The sequence below is a fragment of the Phyllostomus hastatus genome, unplaced genomic scaffold (genome assembly GCF_019186645.2).
Source record: "Phyllostomus hastatus isolate PE091 unplaced genomic scaffold, TTU_PhHast_1.1 phas_contig_40, whole genome shotgun sequence".
Taxonomy (NCBI): Eukaryota; Metazoa; Chordata; class Mammalia; order Chiroptera; family Phyllostomidae; genus Phyllostomus; species Phyllostomus hastatus.
In genome coordinates this window covers 78,112,318-78,136,175 of record NW_025333872.1, presented here as the reverse complement: position 1 = coordinate 78,136,175, position 23,858 = coordinate 78,112,318, and the positions used below count along the sequence as shown (strand labels likewise).

The 23,858-nt window shown below is 42.2% G+C and overlaps 1 protein-coding gene across 2 annotated transcripts in view; it reads right to left on the bottom strand.

Annotated features, from left to right (window-relative positions):
- Positions 1–23,858, bottom strand: part of PDE7B (phosphodiesterase 7B) — a 292,124-nt gene that overhangs the window by 54,874 nt on the left and 213,392 nt on the right. For both annotated transcript variants that reach the window (XM_045843704.1, XM_045843703.1), the window contains one exon: positions 17,059–17,142. In XM_045843704.1, coding sequence (XP_045699660.1) covers positions 17,059–17,142 — 84 coding nt within the window. The remainder of the gene's footprint in view (positions 1–17,058; positions 17,143–23,858) is intronic.

Below are 23,858 nucleotides of genomic sequence, written 5' to 3'. Positions count from 1 at the left end.
TTTTCTTGTAGTTCTGCTTTATAATACAGCTAGAAACCTATAATAATTTTTTGAGCACATGTGAAAAAAATAGGCTGTGGATTTCCTTTCAAGGTAGTAAAGGAGGACATTAAAAACATGTGCTATAAAAGGAGGCATTGAGTCTGAGAGGGTTAAAAGCCATTTCCCTAGGCAGAAACTCGCTGGTGAGGATGGTGAAGTACAGACTCCAGTCTGCAGCACAGGAATGAGAGCACGGCATTTGCCTCACGGCTCAAGCAGGACCAAGTTCAGAGTTTTTCCAATTTCAGCCATTCGCATGCAGTTATTATGGTGCTCAGTATATCTGTGCACACCACTATTTACTTCGTGTCTTTTTAAAAATAAAATAAATCAATTTTTATTAAAATACATCTTATGTAAATTTGATATAAATAAAAAGACAGATTTGATGTGTTAGTTACATTTCCCCTAGTACACACTGAAGTAAGTATGCAACGCATACGACACCGGTGAAAGTAAAAAGGCTGCTCCTGTAAGAACCAGATCATCTTGTGTCCCCTTTATTGTGCATATCACATTCTGGTATATGATGCTATATACCAATGAAAGTTTTAGGCTTGGAAAATACAGTTTAAGGGCAAAGGATGGTCCAGTCTCATGCTTCAATTTTCTTTGTTCCTTACAACACATCCTCCTTTTCCTAAAATAGGTCCTAAATATCGATTTCAATTACTCTTGATCATAAATACAGATAATTTAAAAGTAGCATGGAATACATGTGATAAGGTACCTGTCCCACATCACTGACCATCCTCAGGAAGACGTCCTTTACTGAACTGTGACGTGGAAGCTTTTGGTAGCAGGGCAAGCTCTGCAGCCACTGGCGTCAGTATATTATGAACAGCGTAACTTCAGAAAACGTAAAACATGCCCTCTGCAGTGACACGTCTTTTTGAACAAACACCTTAGATAATTCATTTAACAAGCACTGTCAAGTCCCTAGGACGTGAAAATCACTGCCCTGGGCGCTAGGATATAGCAGTGAGGAAAACGAAGTCCCTCTGCTTGTGGAGCTTATACTTCGTTAGCATAAGCTGAGACTACAAGCAACACTGATTTACATTAGACCCAAGAAGGAAATAGATGGGGACACAGCGTGCTCCACACCAATCCAAAGGCCTGCGCTTGGCATCAGGGTTTGTTCACACGATGCTGTCCTTCTGCACAGGGATTTTAACATTCCCGTCTCTGTGTAGCTTTCCTAACAGCATCATATTTTGTTGTGCTTTGTACATATTTCTCAGCCCCATTTAAAATTCCACTCCACAGTTTAAGGAGTGGAATTTGAGAATTTTCTAATACTTTAGCCCAAGTTTTCATTTTTCATATGTAACTTAAATTGTCCTTAAATCACCTTGAGTCACCCTTTTGTATTATTCATGCCATTGATGTCATTGGAAAATGGTTGCCAGAGCTTCTTAATGATCATTGAAAGGAGTATAAGTGTTTCTTCTCTTAATCTTCCTCATTAAAGTTGGTTAAAAATAATACCAAAGGGTGAGAGCTGTTAAACAGGGAGTTCGAAAATATTTCAAGAGAACGTCCTGTCACAAGAGTAAGGAGACATGACATTAATTTCCATGAAGTGGGTGTTTTTTACTTATCTAGCTATTAATGTTAGATGAAATTCATCAGTTTTATTACTCCATTAGTCATTTTCAAGCAACTAACAGAAAAAACCATTACTTTAGATTATTTTCAAAGTATTGGCGGGCATCACTGACCTTTATAGGTTCAGCAAATGGAAATTTTCAAAATAAAAAAGTTAAACTCTCCTTTTGAAGTTCCAGTAAATAATTACCATTTACAATGAATGATTCTGAAGCATTCTAAGGTTCTGAGAAATCATGAGTTGCTGAAGAAAAACTAAGTTATGCCCCAAATAGCTTTTGTGTTAGGAGTTTCTGGTTTATTATAATTTTTTCAACAGGTCATCCATATTTGGCAATTCCCAATTAAGAGAATGTTTATATACCTGGAACATGCTTGTCTTTCAATATATTATCTTTTGAGACATTTCTCTCTGAGTTACTATAATCTATTTTCCTATGAAAATTATTTTTACACGAGTATTGAGATACTTTGGCAGTGGAATCAAGAATAATGTTGACATTTTATAGACCTAATATTACCCCTTAAAGAATAATTATTGTCATGATCTAAGGGATAAATGTGCTGCAGAAAACACTAAGGGAAGAGATCTTCCAGATGAAGGAATTTCACTTGTTTGTTTCCTTTCCACTGCTGGAGCTAAACAATTGGGACCATGCCTTGCATAAAGTAGGTGCTCAATAAGTATCTACTGAGTGAATAAATGGATGAAAAAGAGTATCTCAGCAGCCTTTGTGTGCCCGGAGGCCTTCCTGGGAAGAATGCATAAGCTGCAGGAGCGGGGCAGGAGGTCTTCCAGCAGAAAGGTATAGAGGATGCTCTGTGAACCACCGTGTGGCTTTGCAGTCCGACTCTGTCCCAGGGGGCCTTCTCCATCCTCTCAGTGCCTCAGACATGTCTTGTGTCCATAGGGGGTAAGAATAATGAACAGAACCTACCACATTGTTGAGAGGAATCAATATGTTGCAAGTATAAAGTGTTTAGCACATAAAACATTTTCAGTAAATATTAGCTAATTTTAGAGCTACAGTTATAGGTCGTATATTGATATTAGATTGAAATCCTTGACTCTCTGTGTAACACATGTGGACAAGAACTGAACACTGAGACTAGGATGTGTTGTTTTTATAAAGTATGTTGATTGAGAAGTCTTGATCTTAGGCATAAAAGATTGGACTAAAGGTGCTGAAGTGATACAGAATGCATTTTCATTGTACATCCAGGAATAACTGGCCATTTCTTTGTAGTTTGTTTTAATATTTAGGGAAAAACCACTTGCTATGCATGATAGAAGGGAGAAAAAAATGTGTTGTTCTTTACCTACTAGCCTTCAGCAATTCTCCACTTTATTTTTTACAGACTAAATGACACTGGCAATCAGGACAGTCCCTGGCCTGATTCCAGCCGATCCGCATCGTTCAGTAAAATCTCAGCCTAGTTTTACATCAGTTCTCATTACCTTCCCTCCAATGATGTAAATCCCACCTCTCAACACTACCCATTCACTCTGGGATCCCAACACGCTCACCCTTTGAATGAATACCACGTTTCTTCACACCTGGTTTTGATTTTGAGTGCACTTAAAAAAAATCTCCACTTACAAAGTAAACCCCAATCACGGTTGAACTGGCCAACCACTCCCACAAGGTTCCTTGTTAGACTGTCCTGTATTCTCTCCATTGGAGCCTCCTCGGCGCCCATCAGTTTATCTGGTGTCATCAAATCACCGGGTGTTTATCTGAGTTGTGCACCAGGCTTTCTTGAAACGTTTTGTTCATCCTTTACCTTCCACAGCTGCTGGCGCACAGTAGTTGTTCAATAAATGTAAATCATATAATCTAGTTTACTTTTTCTCCTTAAAAAAAGGGGAATTTATTCCAGATTTTCCAGGGAGATTTTTTTTTGGGGGGGGGGTAGATTTTTAGCTTTCTGATATGTACTAAGTATTGTCTCCAAAATATAAAATAAATGGAATATGGGAAGGTGCAAAATAAAAGATTGAGAAGAGAGGAGATAGGGGATTTTCTTTCCCCATGGGGCAAGGATTGTTGAAAATGGTGGGTGGGAGAGGGAAAGGGGATACTGGGGCTTGCAGTGTATGCTGAAGTGAGTAGTACTCACTTCATTGCACAAGTACATTGCACTTGACCGAATTCTGGCAACTCTTGGGAGAAAAGAGGCTAGAAATCTTCACATTGCCATAGCATCCAGAGCCAGTGGGGGCAGGAGAGCAAAGGAGGGAACATCCCCAAGCCGAAGCCTGGACATAAACCAGCCGCAGCCACAGCTGTCTTCGAGTGACTGATTGGCCCCTGTGGGTGGTAGTGGGGTGAATGTGCAGGGCAGAGACACCAGAGACAGAAGTGAAACTTGTGTTTATGGCTGGGCATTCCATATAGATTACATTACCCACGAAGCACAAGTAAGCGCGAGCGAGGAGTCTTTGACATGAGGCTATCACTGTCTCTTGTGTTGCTGGGGAGAGGGGGACTGTGGGGAGAGGGCATGCAGTGACAGGCTTGTTCATAATGGACCACACTGTGAGAAAAAGAGAAAGCAATGGCATAGACTCAGCTGACAAAGGTGGGGCCAGGCCACTATGTCATTGCTGGAATGTCCCTTTCAGTGGTGCCACAGCTGTGAGACGTCTGATGCAGAGGGCTGGGGGCCAGGTGGAGCACAGGACTGGCTCTCTGGGTCATGAATGCGTGAGCAGCAAGCTCAGAGGGGGCTGCAGAGCCACACCTTCACTACTCCGCACCTGCTTCCTGCTTCATGGAGAGCCCAGAAGTCACCGGATGGGAAAGTCCTCACTTTGCTGTTACAAAACCTACAAAACTCCCTACTCTGCAGTCATTCTTCCCTTTGCACCTGTTCTATCAGAAGAGTTGCCTCCATGACGAAGGCCGGTCTCCTCCCCACCTGTTCAGGACACGTTACTCTCAGGTATGACTTTCTCTCCCATATAGTCCATTGCGCTATATCAATGAGATCGTTCTCACCATAACTGCAGCTTGCTTAAATGTCTTGCAGAGACACCTTCCTTCATCCCACACTCCTAGCTATTGTGTTTCTTTCCCATTTTATTTATAACCATACTTCAGAAAGAGCTATGTCTGAGGCAGAGCTCAGTAAGCATTATGTTGAAAGAACGACTAATAAAAGAACGGGAGACTGAAGAGGGGTAATGAAACACTGTCTTCCTCAGTATAAGTCAAGTGTGCTGTACTGTTATGTACGATACACTCTTCTCACGGCACTTCTATGTACCGTCACAGGGAGATAGGGATACAGATGACAGTAATAATAGAAGTCCACGTTCATTGAGAACTTACACTGTGACAGGTCGTATGCTAGCACCTCCCACACACTTACTCACTTCCTCTCACAACAACCCTGTGAGAATCCTCATCCTCATTCTCTTCCATCCTTCTCCAGCCCGAGAACCTGGAGCCCAGGCCTGGGAGGCCTCTGCTGCCAGAATCCAAATCCAGGCCGCAGTGCTCCAGGCCCGGCCCGGGGAGTCCTTGTCTTAGATTTCCTCTCATTGCAAGTGCTAAATTTGCTTCATAGAGTTAAGGTGCAGTTTAAATAAGGACGGCCATGTCCTTAAGTGGAAGAACAAAATGTCAAAAGACCTGAATCCTGGATCTCAATTCTTTCAAAACCTTGAAGAGAGTCACTTGGCCTCTCTGGTTTTTTGTTTGCTTGTTTTTAGTTTGTTTGTTTCTTTTTTTTCCCTTGTAAGATTGAGAAATGGGGCCGAAAGATCTCTTGGAGGGCCTTCATTTGAAAGCTTTGCCATGTAAAGTGTTGTTTGAATGTGAATTGCAACTTTGATTTCATGCTCTTTGGAATACATTTCATCTTTCAATGACAAGCCATCATTGTGAAGTCCCATACAGGGCTTTGATAAGCACTCAGCTTCACAATTTCCAAACGTTTTCCCAAGTTGGCCGAGTAAATAGTGGGTTTTTTCACCATGACTGCAACTTCATTTTCTGCATCTTGAAATTACTTTCTTTAGGAAAAAAAAAGATTCTATTTCTAGTCAACACTGAGTTTTTCCTTTTTAATATCATCTTATTTTTGTGTGATTGTAAGAGGTAAATATGATTATGGAAGAAAAAAACAGAAAAATAGAAAGAAGGAAATAATCATCTAGAAAAAAAATCCCTGTTAAAGTATTGGTATATTTTTAAAAATGTAGTCAAAATCCTTCTTAAGATATACAATTTTATGTTCTGCTTCTTTTTACTTAATATACAGGGTGGGGCAAAAGTACATTTACTGTTGTTTGTATGGAAAATAGTATACTAATTAAAAAACTCTTGTGTTTTCCATACTGACTACTGTAAGCCTACTTTTGTCCCACCCGGTATTATAAACATTTTGGGAAACTGTCTTTCAGTGAAGCACAGTTTGCACGACAGGAAATAACCAACTCCCACTGAAGAAAATTAAAGCAACCAGTGGCAACCCCAAATCTGACTTTAATTTGTCACAATAGCGATGCCATTTCCTCCTTTTTCAGAGACAGCTGACAAGTGTCCTGGGTTGTCACCACCACACCCTTCTCTTTCTTGTCAAAGAACACAAGGCCGGTGATGAAGTGGGCAATTTGTCATTTGGCACCTTCTTCTGGAGCAGGAGGAATAATATAAAATATCTTTGAAAAGTCATAAAATCTAGCATTTACATAGCTGTATAATTACATATTTTCTAATTAATTATAGAACTAGTTATTCAATGATATTGAACCACTTTTATATCTGAAAGGAAATTGTCCAAATGTACTATAAAAGGAAAATGACTACTATGTTAGAAAAATATTTAATGTATGTAATTGTCATATATGTGTCACACAAAAAGAATATACTGCATACATGTATTGACTTTGAACTTTAAAATTCATGTATGACAAAGAATGATAGTTTATTATGGGTAAGAGCTTATGCTCTAACATTGTAATTTTGGGGTCTGAATTCTGGTTAACAAGTTTTGGGGGGTATTTCTCCTCTTTGGGCCTCAGTTTAAATAGCAGTGTCTACTTCACAGGGATCTTGTGGGGATTAAAGGAGTTGATCTGTGCAAAGCACATGAAGCAGAGTCTAGAACCAAAGAGCCCCACACATACTAGCTATTATTATTACTGTGTGATATGATATGTATATGGCATAACTGACCTATATGAGTGATTTCCAAGTACTCATGCTTCCCAAATACTTATGGAAAGTCCAGAGCCTGGCTTCCTGCATCAGTTCGCCTCAGGACACTGAAAAAGTAGCTCTCCAGAGGTTTGGGTTCAGTGAGTTTGCAGTTGCACTGTGATGGATGCTTTCTTGGAGTTGGGGTGGGAGCACAGAGGAGAGAATGTAGCAGGAAGTAGTCCCCTGGGAGGGTGGAGGAAGGCTTCACAAAGGTTAATGTGGGGGCAGGGCTTCCTAAGAGAAGAGGTGGCTCGGGAGGATGTACTCAGCAGAGGAAGAAGGTACCTCTGAAGTTCCACTACATTTACTGAAGACCTACTGTGCACAAGACAGGCTGCTAGACACATTGATCTCATTTACTTCTCACCACCTCGACCCAGCGATGCTGGTGTTACATTCTCCTTCCACATGTTTGGACATGAATGGTTTGCATGCCTTTCCCAAGCTCACGCAAACCCAGACTGACTTCAAAGCTCACCATCTTTCTGTCAGCTTTCTCTGGTGACCATGTTCTAGGGAGTGACTGGGCAGCAGGAGTTCAGTGTGCATGGAGTGCGGGGTGGGGCTGCCACAGCAGATGAGGCAGAGGAGCGAGTGGTTGGGTGGCAACGTCCTCTGTTATTCCCAGTGTTCACAGAAGCTCGTCTGTGCTCCCAGACCTTCAGGAACTGACAACCTTGGGGAGCATTGCCTAAGAGGGAACCACACCTGGGCTCCTGCATCTTGTACCTGGGATTAAGCATCTCCCATCTTTGTACTGTTGTGGTGGCCGTTGTCAGGTGCAGTGACACGGGCTACCTTCCCCTTGGGACCTTCCTCCCTAATTGCTGCCACTTTCCACAGGCATCTGTTCTACTCCTAAGGTTACTTATAAGTAATCAACCACTGCGGAGCCCCAAAGCAATTTGGTTTCTTAGAGAGAAAACAAGGTCTTGATCTTCCGCGTATTCACCCTGAGATCTCAGTTTGGAAACACACAAAAGGTTCTAAGGAGGGAACCATCTTTTCTCTATTTTATTTATATATGTATTTAATATTTAACAGATAAAATATATAACACATATATTTTATATATAATATAAATATAGTACATAAATATAAATATAAATGTAAATATAAATATGAGAGTCTTTTAGACCTTCTGAAACTTTGAAGGTAGGATAGCAACAAGAGGACATAACCCCTCATTTTGTTTCCTAATGAAGTTGTTAAGAGATAGGCTGTGCCTGCTTTTGGTAGGATGTTACTTTAATTTTATTTAACAAACAAGTCTTCCTAATTTAGTGACTCATGGAATAATTTTAGTCAAAAGAGCATTTACTCCTGCTTCTCTCTACATTTTATGGTCTCCAGAAATCCAAAGAAGTCAATATGAAAAGAAGCCACTAGAAAAACTATTGGATTAGGGTTTTACTCAAGGAAGTGCTGTGATGGAAAACTGCCACTTACCTATGCTGCACTCAGGGAGTTAGCAAACCCACTGGGCCACAACGTAAGCAGCTACGTTTATACCAAATAGAACCCATGGTGGTGGTGGTGGTGGGGAGTCAGGGTGGTATCTGAATAGCTTCTCACAGAGGAGAATAAATTTCTGGTGAAACTTAATTCTTGTGGGCTTTGTCATCAGCAGTTTTGGGCTTTGCTAAATCAAGCTCACTATAAACTAAAAGTAAAGGGGCCCTTGAACAAAGTAGTTGATTTTGGGATACCTGCTCTGGCCATGGCTCATGGATGACTGTCATTCCCAAGTTAAACTGCTGAATCAGGCCTCTCTTGCTTGCACTGCAATCCCTTATTTCCAGCTATCTCTTGGATATTTTCCCTTGACTCCACTGCAAACACATTGTTGCCACTGAGCTCACCAGCCTTCCCCCAATTCAATCTTCAGCCTTTCTCATCATTGGCCTCATCTCGAGTTTTTTGGATTGCCAGACCAACCCTTGGAGCTTCCAGTATCACTGAGTTTTACTTCTTTCCCACACTATCTCTGGATTTATACCTCTATTTCTACTGCCCCCATAGTCTTACATTTCTCTTGATTTATTGAGTCTGTCCTTCCTACATCTGTGTGTCTGTTAATGTTCTTAAACACTATTTTATTCTGACCATCTTTTTCTCAGAATTCTCTAGTGATCTTTTTTGTTTGATGAATCAAATTCGAACTCTTTATCTGCGCACTCCAAGACTTTCATTTTCTCTCCAGTCAACCTACTTTACTTTGTTCCCGTATGGCACTTTGCTAACCAGTCAACACCCTACCTTGTCTTTCAGAGTTCAGCAGGAGACCTTCAAGCCCTCCTCTGCTCAGGCCACCTCACTCCTCTCTGCCTTCTCTGGTCTCTGATTAACTGTTGGTGTCACTTATTTTAGAACTAGATGATTTATGCTCTTGTATGGTTCCCAGTTTAGGGCATGTTTGTCTTATCTAGATAATGAGGTTGTTAGGTTTTTGAGGCTAGAGGAATACCTGAAAGTTTCCTTTTGAGCACTCAGAATCCTCAGCCCAGGGACAGCACATAGCAGGTACCACCTTGCTACTCCTAATCTTTGTTGACTTAAAAATTGTTCAGATATTTGCATTTGGTGTCTCTGGAAGATGGTAGTCACATTGCTGTTTGAGAGAGGAGCTAGCCATCCTATGAAAAGTTATCTCAGTTCAGTGGTTATTGATGTGGCTCAGGGGCCCTTGGCCTCCTCATGGCCTGCTTGGAATGGAGTAGGTGTTCTGTTTGTTGAATGAGTGATTGATAACCCAGAGGAAATACTGGACTCCCTGATTCAATTTTTTATTTTTTATCACTCAGATAAAAAAAAATAAATCTGTTGAATGATGTCAGCCAGGTTAACAGAAGACAATGGTTGTTTTCAGCTCTAGCTTTAGAAGGTTAAAAACTTTTGTGTGTATGTGTGTGCATATGGTCTTTCCCAGACAGTTAGGTGTATTGGATGTACGGAATGACCTCTCCTGACTTCTCTGGCCCAACTTGAAAACCTCATCTTCCCACAGATTTACATGCAGTTGAATAGACTTATAGACAGCTCTTTCCTGGCTCCTTAGGTCTTGAAGCATGTTTTCGAATGGCCCTAGAAGTTGGCTCTAGCATGCATCTGTCTTTCACTTTGTCGTTGCTTCAGAAACTACTCATATTTTGTGCCTCCAGAGGGTCTCTCCTAATTTCCAAGACAAAATTGATTATTCCCTTCCTCAATGCTCCCAAAGTTAATGGCTCCCCACTCTGAATCCTGTATATATATACATGTTTCTCATATTCTGTATACTCTTGTTATACATGCACGTATTATTAGATGTATCACATCACATTAAAATATAGTTGCTTAGGTCTCTGTAAATTCCTCAAAGGCTGTGGCCAAGTCTCATTCATCTTTGTACCTCCTGGAACACTGCCTACCCCAGGCTGTGCTCAATGGATGGTCACTGATGAGCAGTATGACAGGGAACGAGTGAAACCATGAGGACCCTTCCATCTGTCTTCTGCAATGCAGTGGCGTTTTGGTGGCTAACCCTCCTACTGGTCTGGCACTTCCACATCGGAAGCGCTAGGCAGCTTGCAGCCAGAAGCCCTGAGTGCACATCATGGAACACGGCCCAGGTGAGCCAGAAGGCACCACAGCCACAACCAATGCTCGGCCTTTCTTTTAGAGGAAGGCAAATATTGAACTTTGAAATGGTGGGGCACTAACTTGGCACTCCTGAGAAGTCTCAGTCCCAACTGGCACCTGCCTTGCCTGCTTGGGGAGCACAGAGCTGGGGGCCAGGGCTGTTGAGGGAGGTGGGATATGATCACCTCAGGACAAGTTCTTTCAAATCACTTTCAAATCACCCTGTACTATGTTTTGAAAGAATGTTTTTATTTTACCTTCTCTTTCCCTTTTTACCTTTTTATTGAGATATAGCTGACATAGAACATTGTGTAAATTTCAGGTGTAGGGCATGTTGAGTTGATACATTTATATATTGCAGTATGATTACCACTGTAGCATCAGTTAACATCTCTCTCAGGTCATATAATTATCACTTCATTTTTGCAGTAAGAACAGTCAAGACCTCTTAGCACCTTTGAAGTTCATAATATGGTATCGTTGACTATAATCACTAAGCAGTGCACTAAGTCTCCAGAAATGATTTTTCTACTAGTTGCAAATTTGTATCCTTAAACAACGTCTCATCCTATAGCATTTTGATTTAGGTGCTTTACGTTTTGTGTGGTTCCCATAGGTCATGTGAAAAGTTATCTTTAAGAAGATTACTGGAAGGCCATCACCCTCTGCATAGAATTCTCTCTTTGAAAACGAAGTTTGTAAGCAAGTTGCCATTTCATCTTTAAGATGAGACTCTCATGTCACATGAGATGGTAACCTACTGGGTGGTTTTTCATTGACAGTCTTTCCGCAAATGTATTTTATATTTCTGCAGAGTGTAATATGTTTTAAGTGGCAGCCTTTTCCAAAGCATTTGAGTCTCTGGGTCACTTATACCTTTTATGAAGGAGAAGTGACCCAGAGACTCAAATATGTGCATGTGTGTTTGTAAATATTAGTTCTGTTTCAGAAATAATGAGCAAAGGAAAATATTTGTGTGGGTACACTAAAATTACCTCATGCTTGTGTTGCTAAGTGGCCCTGCCTGGACAGGCAGATCTGGAGGACTGGAACTATAAAAATCAAGATTAGCAAATTAACCCACAGGAAAAGTCAAATAGCCAATTAACCTACTGCTGCAAAGCCCGGGCTGGTCCAGAGCTTCAGGCTCTCTGTGGCAGCAGACACTGGGACTCTGAAACCTCTAGCTAAAGCTGATTTTTTCCCTCCGGCCCCACAGTCACTGGGAATATCGGCTTTGTACGTCACTCCACTAGCTGAGCGAGTGTGGAAATCACATTGTGTTGGCCCGAAATGGTTGCCAAGGGAACATCTCCACCTAGTCATTATCTACTCAGGCGACTGATTATATCAAACCAGGAGACAAGGATGTAGCAAGGGCCACTGTAGGCACCCGTTCTGCAGAGAATTGAAATTTCTTTTGCCACATTCGCCTCTGTGGCCACATGTCTCTCTGGACACTCTTCTCTACATGTTCTCCTCTGCTATCACCCCTTTCCCCCAACAGAGTGAGTGAATGAAATACATCAGTAGGGAGTTGGCACTGGTTTAACAGAGCCACTGTACTTCTGTTTCTCCTGCCCGCCTCCAGTTCTCTCAGGTGGAATAAAAAGAATTGTCACCCCTTTTCTCTCATTCTGTCCTGCCCCTCCATGCTTAGGTGTAGTGGTAAGTGTCTTCTTTAAAGGTCTATGGTTCCTGTGTCCCACACAACAGCGCTGAAGCCACAGTTTCCTGCTACTTACCTACAGAAGCTTCTGAAAATTTATATAGATGCCCTTTTCTAAATTGTTTGAAATATGAACAGGAAATGCAACTGGCTGTTAACAAGTAATGTTATCTTACCCATTAACAATAGACAAATGGAGGGATCTGGATGGAGCTCTTATTAGGAAGATTCTCACCTTCATTTCTAGAATGCAGGTGATATTTGTGAGGTGTTTTCTGGAAATACTCTTTTGAGGAAAAAAAAGGATGTTATCCATTGGCCTTCTAATTTATTGTTCAAGCCAGGATATTTGGGGAGTGAGGTGGCTTTATTAATAAGTGTGCCTGGACACGGGTGCACACGAGGACTATGCCAGGCAAACCAGGTATACATCGTCCCCTGTTATGCAGACAATAAGTACATGGACATGGTGGAACTATGCCTCAAAAATATAGGAAAAGGGACACCTCTTCCAGAAAAAAAATTGTGCAATTAGAAATTACAGTTGTGGAATCTAAAATCTGGAGCAGCAAGAGAGGTGTCCTTTCTGTTTACACTTCTTTCTCATTTAAATTTAGTCACTGTGAATTCATTCCTGAAAGTAAAGTGATGGATGGTACTAGAATTGAAAAAAAAAAAGAAAACGATGTTAACAAAAGGAAGTAGATTGGACTGAATGTGCCTATGGACATGTCATAAAACTTTTTAGTTCTGCTTAAAAATCTGAGTTAGGGGTTGGCAGCTTTTTGCTGTACAGGGCCACAGAGTAAGTAAGTTGGGCTTTGTCGGCCATGCGGTCATTGTTGTAACTACTCTGCCACTGCAGGGCGAAAGGAGCTGTAGATACTCTGGAAAGAATGGGCATGGCTGTGTTCCAGGAGAATCTTTCTTCCCCAGGTTCTTGAAAAATTTTTTATTGAATTTATTGGGGTGACATGGGTTAATAAAACCATACAGCTTTCATATCATCTGTATATTGCATCGTGCATTCATCACCTGAAGTCCAGTCTCCTTGCATCACCATTTATCCTCCTTTACCCTCTTCTACCCTCCCCGCAACCCTGCTCCCCTTTTCCTCTGGCATTCACCACATTGTTATCTGAGTTCATTCATTTGTTTTTGCTTAATCCTTTCACCTTTTTAACCCAGCCCTCCAGCCCCTTCCCCTCTGACAGCTGTCAGTCTGTTCTATGTATCTATGAGTCTGTTTCTATTATGCTTATTAGCTTATTTTGTTCATTAGAGTCTACATATGAGTGAAGTCATATGGTACCTGTCTTTCTCTGACTGGCTTATTTCACTTAGCCTGTCTCCAGATTCATCCATGCTGACACGAAAGGTAAGATTTCCCTCTTCTTCTTCTTTTAATGGCCAAGTAGTATTCCATTGTGTAAATGTACCACAGTTTTTTATCTGCTCATCTGCTGGTGAGCACTTGGGTTGCTTCTACATCTTTGCTATTGTACATAACACTGCAATGAGAAATCTTATTCACAGAACAGGTAGGGGCACAGCTTTGGTGCATGAGCTGCTGTTTGCTCACCCTGGACCTAGTTGTCTGTTTTACTATTTAGAAACTTTGTTCTGATAGAAGGAAAGTCATTTTAGATATCAACTCTGATGTCTCCTGATCTGCTGTGACAAGGTGGGGCCACGGCTCTTGGGACCAATGGAAATGTGCAATGCACCTCACTATTTAACACACATTTTTGTTGCGCACATTCCAAGTGTTCAAGGGATGTGCTGAGGGGGACGACAGAGGGTGAACACCCAGGGCCACTGTGGACAGGGGATGGCAGCCATGAGGGTTCCACCGAGCACTTCAGAAGGCGGGCTGCAGGGAGGCAGGCACAGGGAATGGAGGCTGTGGTGATTCAGTTTTTCTCACAAATGCTTTAGAAAATAAGGCCCACAAATGCTAGCAAAACTGAAAGCACCTGAGGAGAATGAAGTCTTGGGTCTCTGCCTATACTTGGGGAAAAAATGACTGAAAATTATGGTAAATGATATTTAAAAACTCACTTTAAAGAGTTTGGTGCTAATGTAGGATTGGAATCATGTTTTGTTAATAAAAAAAGGTTTTAGGAGTAAATGTTCCTCAGGGATCTATTTTTAAATTTTTATAAAGTTCTGTATGAAATGTTTCTTTTTAGGCAGGAAGCACACGCTGACAACTCAGGACAGCCACAACGAGAACATGAAAGAGAATTAAATGAAGTGTACACTAGGTGGTGGGGGATGTGACATATATTCTCATCTCCCTACATGACTGTACAGGACACAGATACCCACATACCTTCTGCTGCCCAGTGTCGAGCTGTTCAGCTGCAGGCTAAGTTAGGAAATTGTGGAGGGTGACCGCAGTAATGTTACTGGTTCTAGTCTCACTAACACAGTATTTGGGGCATTAGCCAATAAAATGGGTAATACCAAAGAGGAAAAATCTCAGAGGGCTTCAGTCTTATCTGAGCTGTCCAGCTACACACGAGGGGTGATTGACATTCATAATTATTTAATATAATCTTTTTGAGGGGACCCTTTCATCTAATTGGTAAGTTAACAATAGTTCCTGGGAACTTAGGAACTCTAAAGAGAAGGTCCTTTAGGATCTTGAAGTCTCTTTAGCAATGTTTTTTATACACTGAGGGAGAAAAAAATTGAGACCACTTATAAAGTGAAATGCAATAAAAGAAAATTAATATTCCTTTGCATATATTGTGAGTAAAGAGACATGAGTGAAAGAGCTACTCAGGGTGGAGCACTTAGCAGAGGAGAAAGGGGATTTCGGGATGGGAAGACAACACTGGCCCTCAGTGGGTTCAGGGGCATGAGCGACAGGTGTGGTGGATGCAGGGGGCGGGCACAGAGCCCCCTGGGCAGGGGAGGAGGCTGGGGCTGAGTTCAGGCTCTAACCAGGCACTTCGAGAATGATCTACGGCAGAGAGGTGCCCAGATGGCATCTGCGTGTATTACATGATGTCTTACATGACGAGTAACCATGAAATATTATCTGCATTGAGTTTCTGTTTACATTTTCTATCACTTTTCAGCCTACAAAATTAAGCTAATGTAAAAAACCCCCAAAGTTATAGAAACCTATGACGTAGAAGTGAAATATTCCATAATCCCATTGACAAATGTAAACACTATTAGCAATTGCTTATGGACACTAAAATAGATAAATAAAAGACTTTTATCATTTGGAACCTTGGAATTGTAAAAGAAACATCTCCTATTTTCCTAATTTGTTTACACCTTACATTACAAAACATGATATAATATCTCATCTATAGAAAGAAGCTTTTTGGTTATTTTCTTTCTCTGACATTCACTGTGTGATGCCATGGAGAATTCTGGTCTATAGAAGGCAGTGAACAGGACCCCTCAGTCTTTCCCACCCTCCTTGGTGAAACCACATTCCTGGAACCTACAAATTCATACAGTAGCGCAGGGCTATCTAGCCTTTTGGCATCTCTGGGCCACACTGGAAGAAGAGTTGTCTTGGGCCACACATTAAATACATTGTGACACGTAATCACACACACAAAAATCTCATAATGTTTTAAGTAAATTTACGATTTGGTATTGGGCCACATTCACAGCCATCCTGGGCTGCCTGTGGCCCCGGTGCCACAGGTTGGACTCCCTGGGAGACTATCAAAGGGGTAACTTGCGCACGTAGTCGGAACAGCCCATTCGGGGTCAGAGAAGAAGGAAGGAGGAACTGTCTGTGCTCCCCACAGGCTGGGTTCAATGCTGTGTTGGCCAGTGACCCAGGTCTGGGCTGGGCAGGTCCTCTAGCAGGGAAAGAGTTACTCCCAGGCTCCGAGTCCCTGAAAGGGCCGAGGAAACAGATACTGCGCACTGATGTGGGAAGCGAACGAGCCGGAGACACAAACGTGTCCGTCTCCTGTTGGCCTTTTGAGAGGATCTAAGGATCAGAAACAGCCAGTTCTAATTTCTCCTAGTAATTTCCAGGGGTTGAAGAGGTAAATCAAATTACCTCTTTAGCTTGAGCTTGTTTATGCCAAAGGAAAGTAATACTCTGTGGGTGCGGCCCAGCACTTTGAAACTTATAGATTGGAAGTGATATGAGAACCAGACACGGAGAACCTTGGAGCAAATTGTGAGATTTACCCACTTTCTGCCCCCAACCCCAAGTCCAAAGTGAAGGAGGATTATGATAGGAGATATGAAATCTGGAGGGCTGACTGGTTGCTGGTTTGCATTTCCAAAGGAACTTGAGATTAAGAGAATTATGAACCAGAGGTTCAACAAAATTCCAAAGGAGGATTGATATATGAAGGGGAAAGATGGAAATCAATGAACTTTCAAAGTAATGATAGTTCAGTAATAGAGGAAGCAGCAAGCTCAGACTGAAAGGACCTTCTGTGGCGAAGAGTTTGCACCAGGAATGCAAGAACGGACATCAGGGATTTAAGTTAGACAAAGAAGGGAAAAATCAGTAATGGGTAGGTTACTAAGGGCAGCTCTTGAATAGGTTTCTCTGTGGGGTTTTAAAAATAAAATAGAATTTTTCTAGGCTAACGGCTAGAGGTGAAGAGCATGTGCTGGATAATGAAAACAAGAGTTTCCTTGTATAGGGCTTGAGTTTGAAGATTTACGGTTTTAAAACTGACATGATCTCATCTGACCCCCCCCACCCCCCAATCTCTGAGAGGGCAGGGCCAGAATGACCTCACTAGTGAGGAAATCTCAAGACAAAGGGTTAAGTTCCACTTGGGAGGGGAGAGATGGAGGAAGGAAGGCAGATCTCGGAGGGTTTTGAAGTTCAGAGAGAAGTGAGACTATTTTTTTTTTTTAAAGAAAACGTTTGTTCCTTCCCAGGTACACTTGATTACTCACTGTTGAGTAGGCGGAAGTCAAGGAATGGGTAGGAGCCGCGGCGCTCTGCAGGAACCCCCGTCTGACCTCTCAGTCGTGCATCTCCTAGAAAACAGAAGATCCAGACAAATGTTTGCAAACGTCGCCAAGAGCATTCACTTTCCTTCTTCCCACTGACGTCGCTGGAACCAACACCAAATACCAGGAGAAAATGATTTCCATTCACCTTCCTCAAGAAAGTGCCACATAGGAGTGTAATGAACTTGGCCAAGCTCGAAGAAATGAAGCAGCATTCTCTATTATATTTGCCTGAAAGATGCGTCTGTGAAAATTTTAGTAATTACAAAGTTTCCATAGCCTTTTTATACTCCTAAGGGCCATAAAGATGAAACATCTAAGTCTGGAAGGATGAACGGTGTGCTGAGATTATAGTTTTTATTCTTATTAGGAGTTTAATCACCCACAGCGCCGTTTCTCTTAGATCTAGCACGATTGTTTTCTGACTGGTGTCCACTTTCTTTGTTCCCCAGGTTGTACCACTGGTCTGCTTCAGGATCTGTGCAGAGGAAGGCCAGCCCAGCTCCAGGTGCTACAGACACTTAGCCTCCCCTGGACATAGTTGGCAGAGATTCTAATATTTATTTGTAGGTTATTTTAATGTTTGTGTTCATGTTCCTCTTTGGGGTGTGGCCTGCCTTCCAGATCGAGGGAGGTAATGAAGTAGGGTTGAGGGAGCCCAGACTTTAGAGTAACGTAGACCTTGGGCAGCAGGTTCTGAGCCTCAATTGCCTCGCCTCTAGGTGTCATTGGTTGGAGAATATAAAATAACCTTTGATGCCCGGCAATAAATGCTGCATTTCCTCCCTTCCACACTCCCGCAGCGCAGGAATCACGCATATTACATGCTCTGCCTTTCTCCAGAGTGCTTTGTATGTTGCCCAGTACTTAGCAATTTCTAAGTGAATGTCCTCTGTGGACAAAAACAAATAGAAAGACCAAATTCCCAGTCAGTACATACAACATGAAATCAGAAGAGAGGTAAAAATACATAAGCACTAATGTATTTCTGGAACAACTGAATCAGGAAATGTCTCTTCCATGAGTAATGGGTCCACTCTAGACATAGGGTGACCCTGGGGCCTGAGTCAGAGAGAGGGGAGAAGGAACACGTCTTCTTCCTAACTCCTGGGTTAACCAGAGCCTGGGAGAGAGCCTCATCAGTGGTCACCCCTGCAATCGGCAGTGTTGAAAATATCTCTTGTAGATGGGCCTTGTGGGGACTTGGGTTTATAAGCTGCAAGCACTGAGCCCTTGGGCTGTTCTCAACTTTGAATTTTATATCCGTGCCTTGTTTAGTGCATCAGATATTGTAGTGACTTATTGATATTAAAGAACGTTACAGTTTATGGACTATAGTGAAGTGGGAGGATGAGAGAAGAGATGGAATATTACATTTCTGACATCAAAGAAGGGAATGCTGTTAGCATTTGGGAGGTTTCTGGGGGTGGACAGTCAACCGAGGAAGGCCCCTGGGAGGAGCCGATGGGCTACCTCTCATCAACAGTTGTTCTGAGTACCCTCTGTGTATAAATCTCTAAAGAGTTTACAAAGCACAAACCTCACAATATATTTATTTTCTTGTTTGTCTCATTAGATCCTCACAACAGCCTTATGAAGAGAGTCACTATTATTCTCCTTACTGTATGGGTGAGAAAATAGAGGATCAGAGAAAAAGTAGCAGTGAAGACGGCTGGTCACCCTCCTAGCCCCAGCTCAGGGCTCAGGTCCTTTAAAGGCATTTGGTAGATGTTTACTGCCTTTAATGGATGGCCTGAGTTTATGGTGCTTTAAACTTATAATTAGCAGAGCTAGTCCTTAAATCTAGGTTGTTAAACTTCATAGGAAGAGCTCTCTCCTCAATACCATTGGTTTCTAACCTTATAAAGCATGCACAGATGGTTTTTAAAATGAAAACAAAAATCACAGACCACACGTGATAGATGAACTTTCCATAGGCAATGAAAAGCATGTTAAAATGCTACAACAAATTCAGCACTGCCCTTAAGTGAATTTATATTTTATAAATGACAGTAAGCTAGACATACACTTGAAAAACTGTGCGTAGATGAGACCATGGTAATTCGGTGTACAAGGCCTGCTGGACTTGTGGATTTGCTGACCTGTTGTGTCATCCTTTTGGGCTTTTCCAAGGGCTTTCAGGCTCACCAACTGGGAATCATTTCTCCACTAGTATTTTTTCTCAGCATTACCAAGGAGTTCCTCCTGGTTTTGTAGTCCCGAGGGCACTGCAGTCCCAGAAAATTTCTGTATAATATCAATGCAGGGCTTAAAGCCTCTGCCAGAATTTATTCCATTTGTCCACCTGAGAGTCTAAGGCAGAGGAAGCCCATCATTACGTAAGACTTCTGATTTAGAGAAACGGAGAGGGGACAGCACCACACAGCAGAATGGAGAGAACGAGAGTGATAAGCTGGGAATCAGGGACTCCTGTTACTGAGGTGGCCAGTATTTCACCGTCTTGGGTGACCCTGGGGAAATTAATACACCATTTGGAGGCCCAGTTTTCTAACATTTAGATTAGCATAATTATAGCAGTTTTGCCCACTCTGAGGGGTTGTTGAGAGGAGATTATAAGGTGCATGAAAACAACATGCTAGTTAACTTTGATCAGACATTTACATTGTGCCCAGCATTTCACAAGCATTTTCTCCCATGGCCTACCCAGCAACCCAGTGAAGGAGGTTTCATTACTGGGCTGTTTCACAGATGAGGAAACTGAAGCCAATGGAAATTTGATAATTTGTCTGAGATCGTAGAGCTAGTAAGTATGGAGTTTGAGCTCAAACTCAGTATTGGCTCCAAACTCCATGTTCTTACCCATTCTCCTATATTATCAGGATAAAAAAAACTTATACAACTAGTTTAGTGTTAAGTTTTTATTAGCCAAACGTATCCTTTGGTTGCTATGTGCCAATAAACCGAATATATATTCATCATGACTCCTGGAAACTGAATGTTAGGAGAATCTACCCCCTTGATGAATATGAGATTCAATCATATAGATACTGTTTATTTGAATAGAAGTCCAGTGGAAATGGGTTTTAGAATAAGACAACCAGATCTTTTCTGGATCAGCAAGGCATCTATTATTTTCAAATAAGAAATGGAAGGCAATTATTAAAACTATTATTCAGCAAAACTGAAGCTACCTAGCAACTCATTTACTCAAGCTCTTAATTAAGTAGAGTTTTCCTGATGCAACCTCAATTTTGGGAAAAAGAGACAAATAACAATGAAGCAAGTGGATAGCAAAAATATCTAAATTAACAAGCAAGGCAAAACAAACAAACAGCAGCAACAGCTACAAAACCCATCCCCGAGAGTTTCCCTTCAGTGCTCATTCTGTCTATAACTACAATTACAGTCTTGAAGCAAATTACTCATAGACCTAATAATGGCCTTCAGATGTAGTAGATAGTTGTTTTAGAAAAGGATTAAATAGTGTGAAAAAATAGTAAAGCAGGAGGCAGGACAATTGTCAGTGGGCTAACAATGCATCTGAGAAACTTCCCAAGACACCAAACATTGCATATGTCGAGCATTCTATCTAACTGAAGCTTTAATACGGTAATTTCTGTTTTAAGCATATATTTATAATATAGAAAGATCTTGCTCCTTCTCCTTGCTTCTGATACTAAATTGCTTCAAGATGCTTGGGGGAAGAGAGAAATAATTCAGAAACAACGGTCCCTGGAGGAGCAGAGGCCCCTGGCTGATGTCCGAAGAACAGAGCAAGTGGCATCCTGCTGAACTGCTTTTACTGGCCGTGGTCTCGGGTAATCATCTGTTTACCTAAGGCCTTATATCCAAGCTAAACAATTATTTTGACTATTCATTAGGCCCTTGTTTAACTTCAGCAACTTTCTTTCTGGCAAATGAAAGGTGCTGTGGAAGCGGGGTAGGGAGCGTTGACAGCTCAGTCGTGTCCCTAGTCTGTTCTTATTGTGTTCCAGAATGAAACAAACAGCAGGGGAATTCTTATTTTGAAAGGGCTGCTTCTCGTTCGCCCCTTCAGGCTGCAAACACAACATGTCGTCCTTGAGTATTTAAGGCTGCAAACACGGGCAGAGAGCTGAGCATTTTGGCTCCAGGAGCCAAGACCTGGAGAAAGCCACTCACCCTCCCGGGGGACATGGTTCCGGAATGGACCTCTTGCCCAGTTGGCCTCTCGGGCTGTCTCTGTTTAATAAAAGCTTGTGCTAGGGAGCAGACGTTATGTGGCCTCTTATGTAACTGGCAAAGAGTGTGGAGGTTCTGATGGCGATGACAACTTACAGTGGCTGAAACATGGGCCACATGACAAGAGCCAGACTTTGGTCCCAATCGCGGTGCCAAGGTCACTTCAGGGTGGGCAAGGGGGAGAGGGAAGGGACGGAGCAGTAGTTTCCATGCTCCTATTGCATCTGAGACGAATGAAGAGGATGAGGGTAAAGGCTGCAGAGAACACGGCACAGACATTCATAGTGGGGGTGTCAGGAGGAAGAAGAGACGGTGGTAGAGTGAGAAAGACACAATCCTGGGGCAGCCCCCAGGATGTATTGTGGGAGAGAAGAAGCTCTCACGAAAGGTATCCCTTTGAACTTCTTAGGCATCACTAATTCATGTCACTGCGGCAAACTTGCAAAACGGAGGCAGAGAGAACCCAGATCCTCAGATCCCAGACAAGAACTTTCACCATGCTGCATGCACTGCCTCAGCCGGCAGCTTTGAACACTGCAGATGACTACTCTCAATTAGCAAAGTGAATTATTTCTCCTGAGATGTTTATCTAGTCTAACAAAGAGGAGGAAGTTTGTGCAATTGAATCACTCCTTAGATTTATGGGATAGTACGGGCAGCCTGTTGTGATAACTCAGGCGGAGATGACTGTTTCGGGCGCTGTGAGCTCACATGAGATCCAGGAGGGCTGATTAGAACCAAATTGCTCATCTGGAGGTTCAGACCTGCTGTACTTTCTTGAGTGAGTCTGGGCCTGTCTGGTCACTAGGGGCTATGTGCTGAGTTGGCTGAGTAGGAGGCTTCCTGCCTATTGATCTTTTGCACTGATTGTGTATTCCCGGGCTGTCCCTGAGAGAGCTCTGCCTGGAGGAGGACAGACCAGGAGTCAGTTGTCCAGAAACCACGCTCTTGGCAAGCAAGACAAAACAAAGTTTTCCGTGCGTGTGAAATACAGTTATTTCTTTCTCTTTTTTGTAAAATCCTTGATCCTTCTATTAAAGTTAGAGAAAAAGGAAATTTCATCAAGTCAGAGTTGAGTCTCTAAACAAGACTGTACTACATTGCAGCTGCAGCTTAGAATTATTAAATACTTGTAACAAATGTGCATTTTGGGACTTGAATGCTGTAAAAGTGAATATTACATGGCAGTGCTGTTATTTTTTTAAAGCAGGTAAAGAAAGTTTTAACTCAGACGAGATAGTCTTCATATTGGTGGTTTTACAGAGGGGAAAATGAGAAAAAAAAGTTTTAACCCCCATGAAGACAGGAGTCCAATAAGAAGAAGATACTGAACAAGAAGCAGCAGGAATGCCTAAAGAGAATTCCAGGAAGCTGTCACCTTAACACAAAGAACATGTCTTCTTACAAAGACGGAGAAGAAAGGGAACAATAAGATGGAGAAGAAGGGGAAAAACCTGGGGAGTCATTTCAGGGAACATGCGATCTGGGTCTGCCTTAAATAATGCAAACAGCCCTGTAAGCTTGTGCCCTCTTCACTTATTTCTGGGACAGTGCTTTTTTTCACCAGAATTTCACCAAAGCAAAGTCTGTTGTTTTTTATAAATGCATCACACACACATACTGAAACATACAATGCCGGTACATTGTAGGCACTCAAAAAAATAGTCACTATTATTCATATTTTGTTACTGTTCCTCTGAGATTCCTGCTTCTCTTCAACCTCCCTCCCCTGTGATAGTTGTCATTATTTAGGAGGATTCTAAGTCAGGAACTGCTTGACGGACTGTATACGGACTGTGTATGTTGAAGCTGGTTTAGTCCTCACAAAAATCCACTCTAGGCAGGTGTGTGGATCCTTCCCATTGTACTGAGGAGCACACAGAGCTTGTCAGTGACTGAAGTGGGAGGAGAAGCCAGGTGGCCATGGGAGCCCCTGCTCTCCAAGCCATTGCTGCCCTGGGCCACTGTCTCCATGCTCCGCAGCAGTGACGGGGAGGGATCACCCATGCTGTCATTCATCATTTCCTCCATCATCCCACACTCCTCTCTCTGCTGGGAAACCCTGGCTTAGTGAAAGTGAGTACCACAACTATGTCCTGAGGAAAGCTGAATGTATATCCAATGGCATCTTCACCGTAGCATTACGAGTCCAGTGAACAGGGGTGTAATGGACCATGACTCAGGAATGAATGAGGTCCCGATGATGCGGGTTAGACCACCACTTCTGGTCTAGTCTAGACTACACTAGAGATATAGGTATCTTGCAGGTCAGTACAACTTTTGGGTAAGTGGGTCAGCACAGGGGCCAAATCTAGGGCAGGCTCAGAGTAGAGCCTAGATTAATCCAGTTCATTTAAATAATGCTCATGGAAAACATTATACAAAGTGTTGGAAAGTAGATGGGGAAAAGGGAAATAAAAAGTCCATAAGATGTCTTGACACTCAGAGAGTTAATGATCTAGAAGAGCATCATAGAAATGAGCAAATACGGTACAAGCTGGAAGGAGTCTAAGTTTTAACGATACTGAGCTATTTGTGTTTCGCTCTCTCTCTCTGAAGCG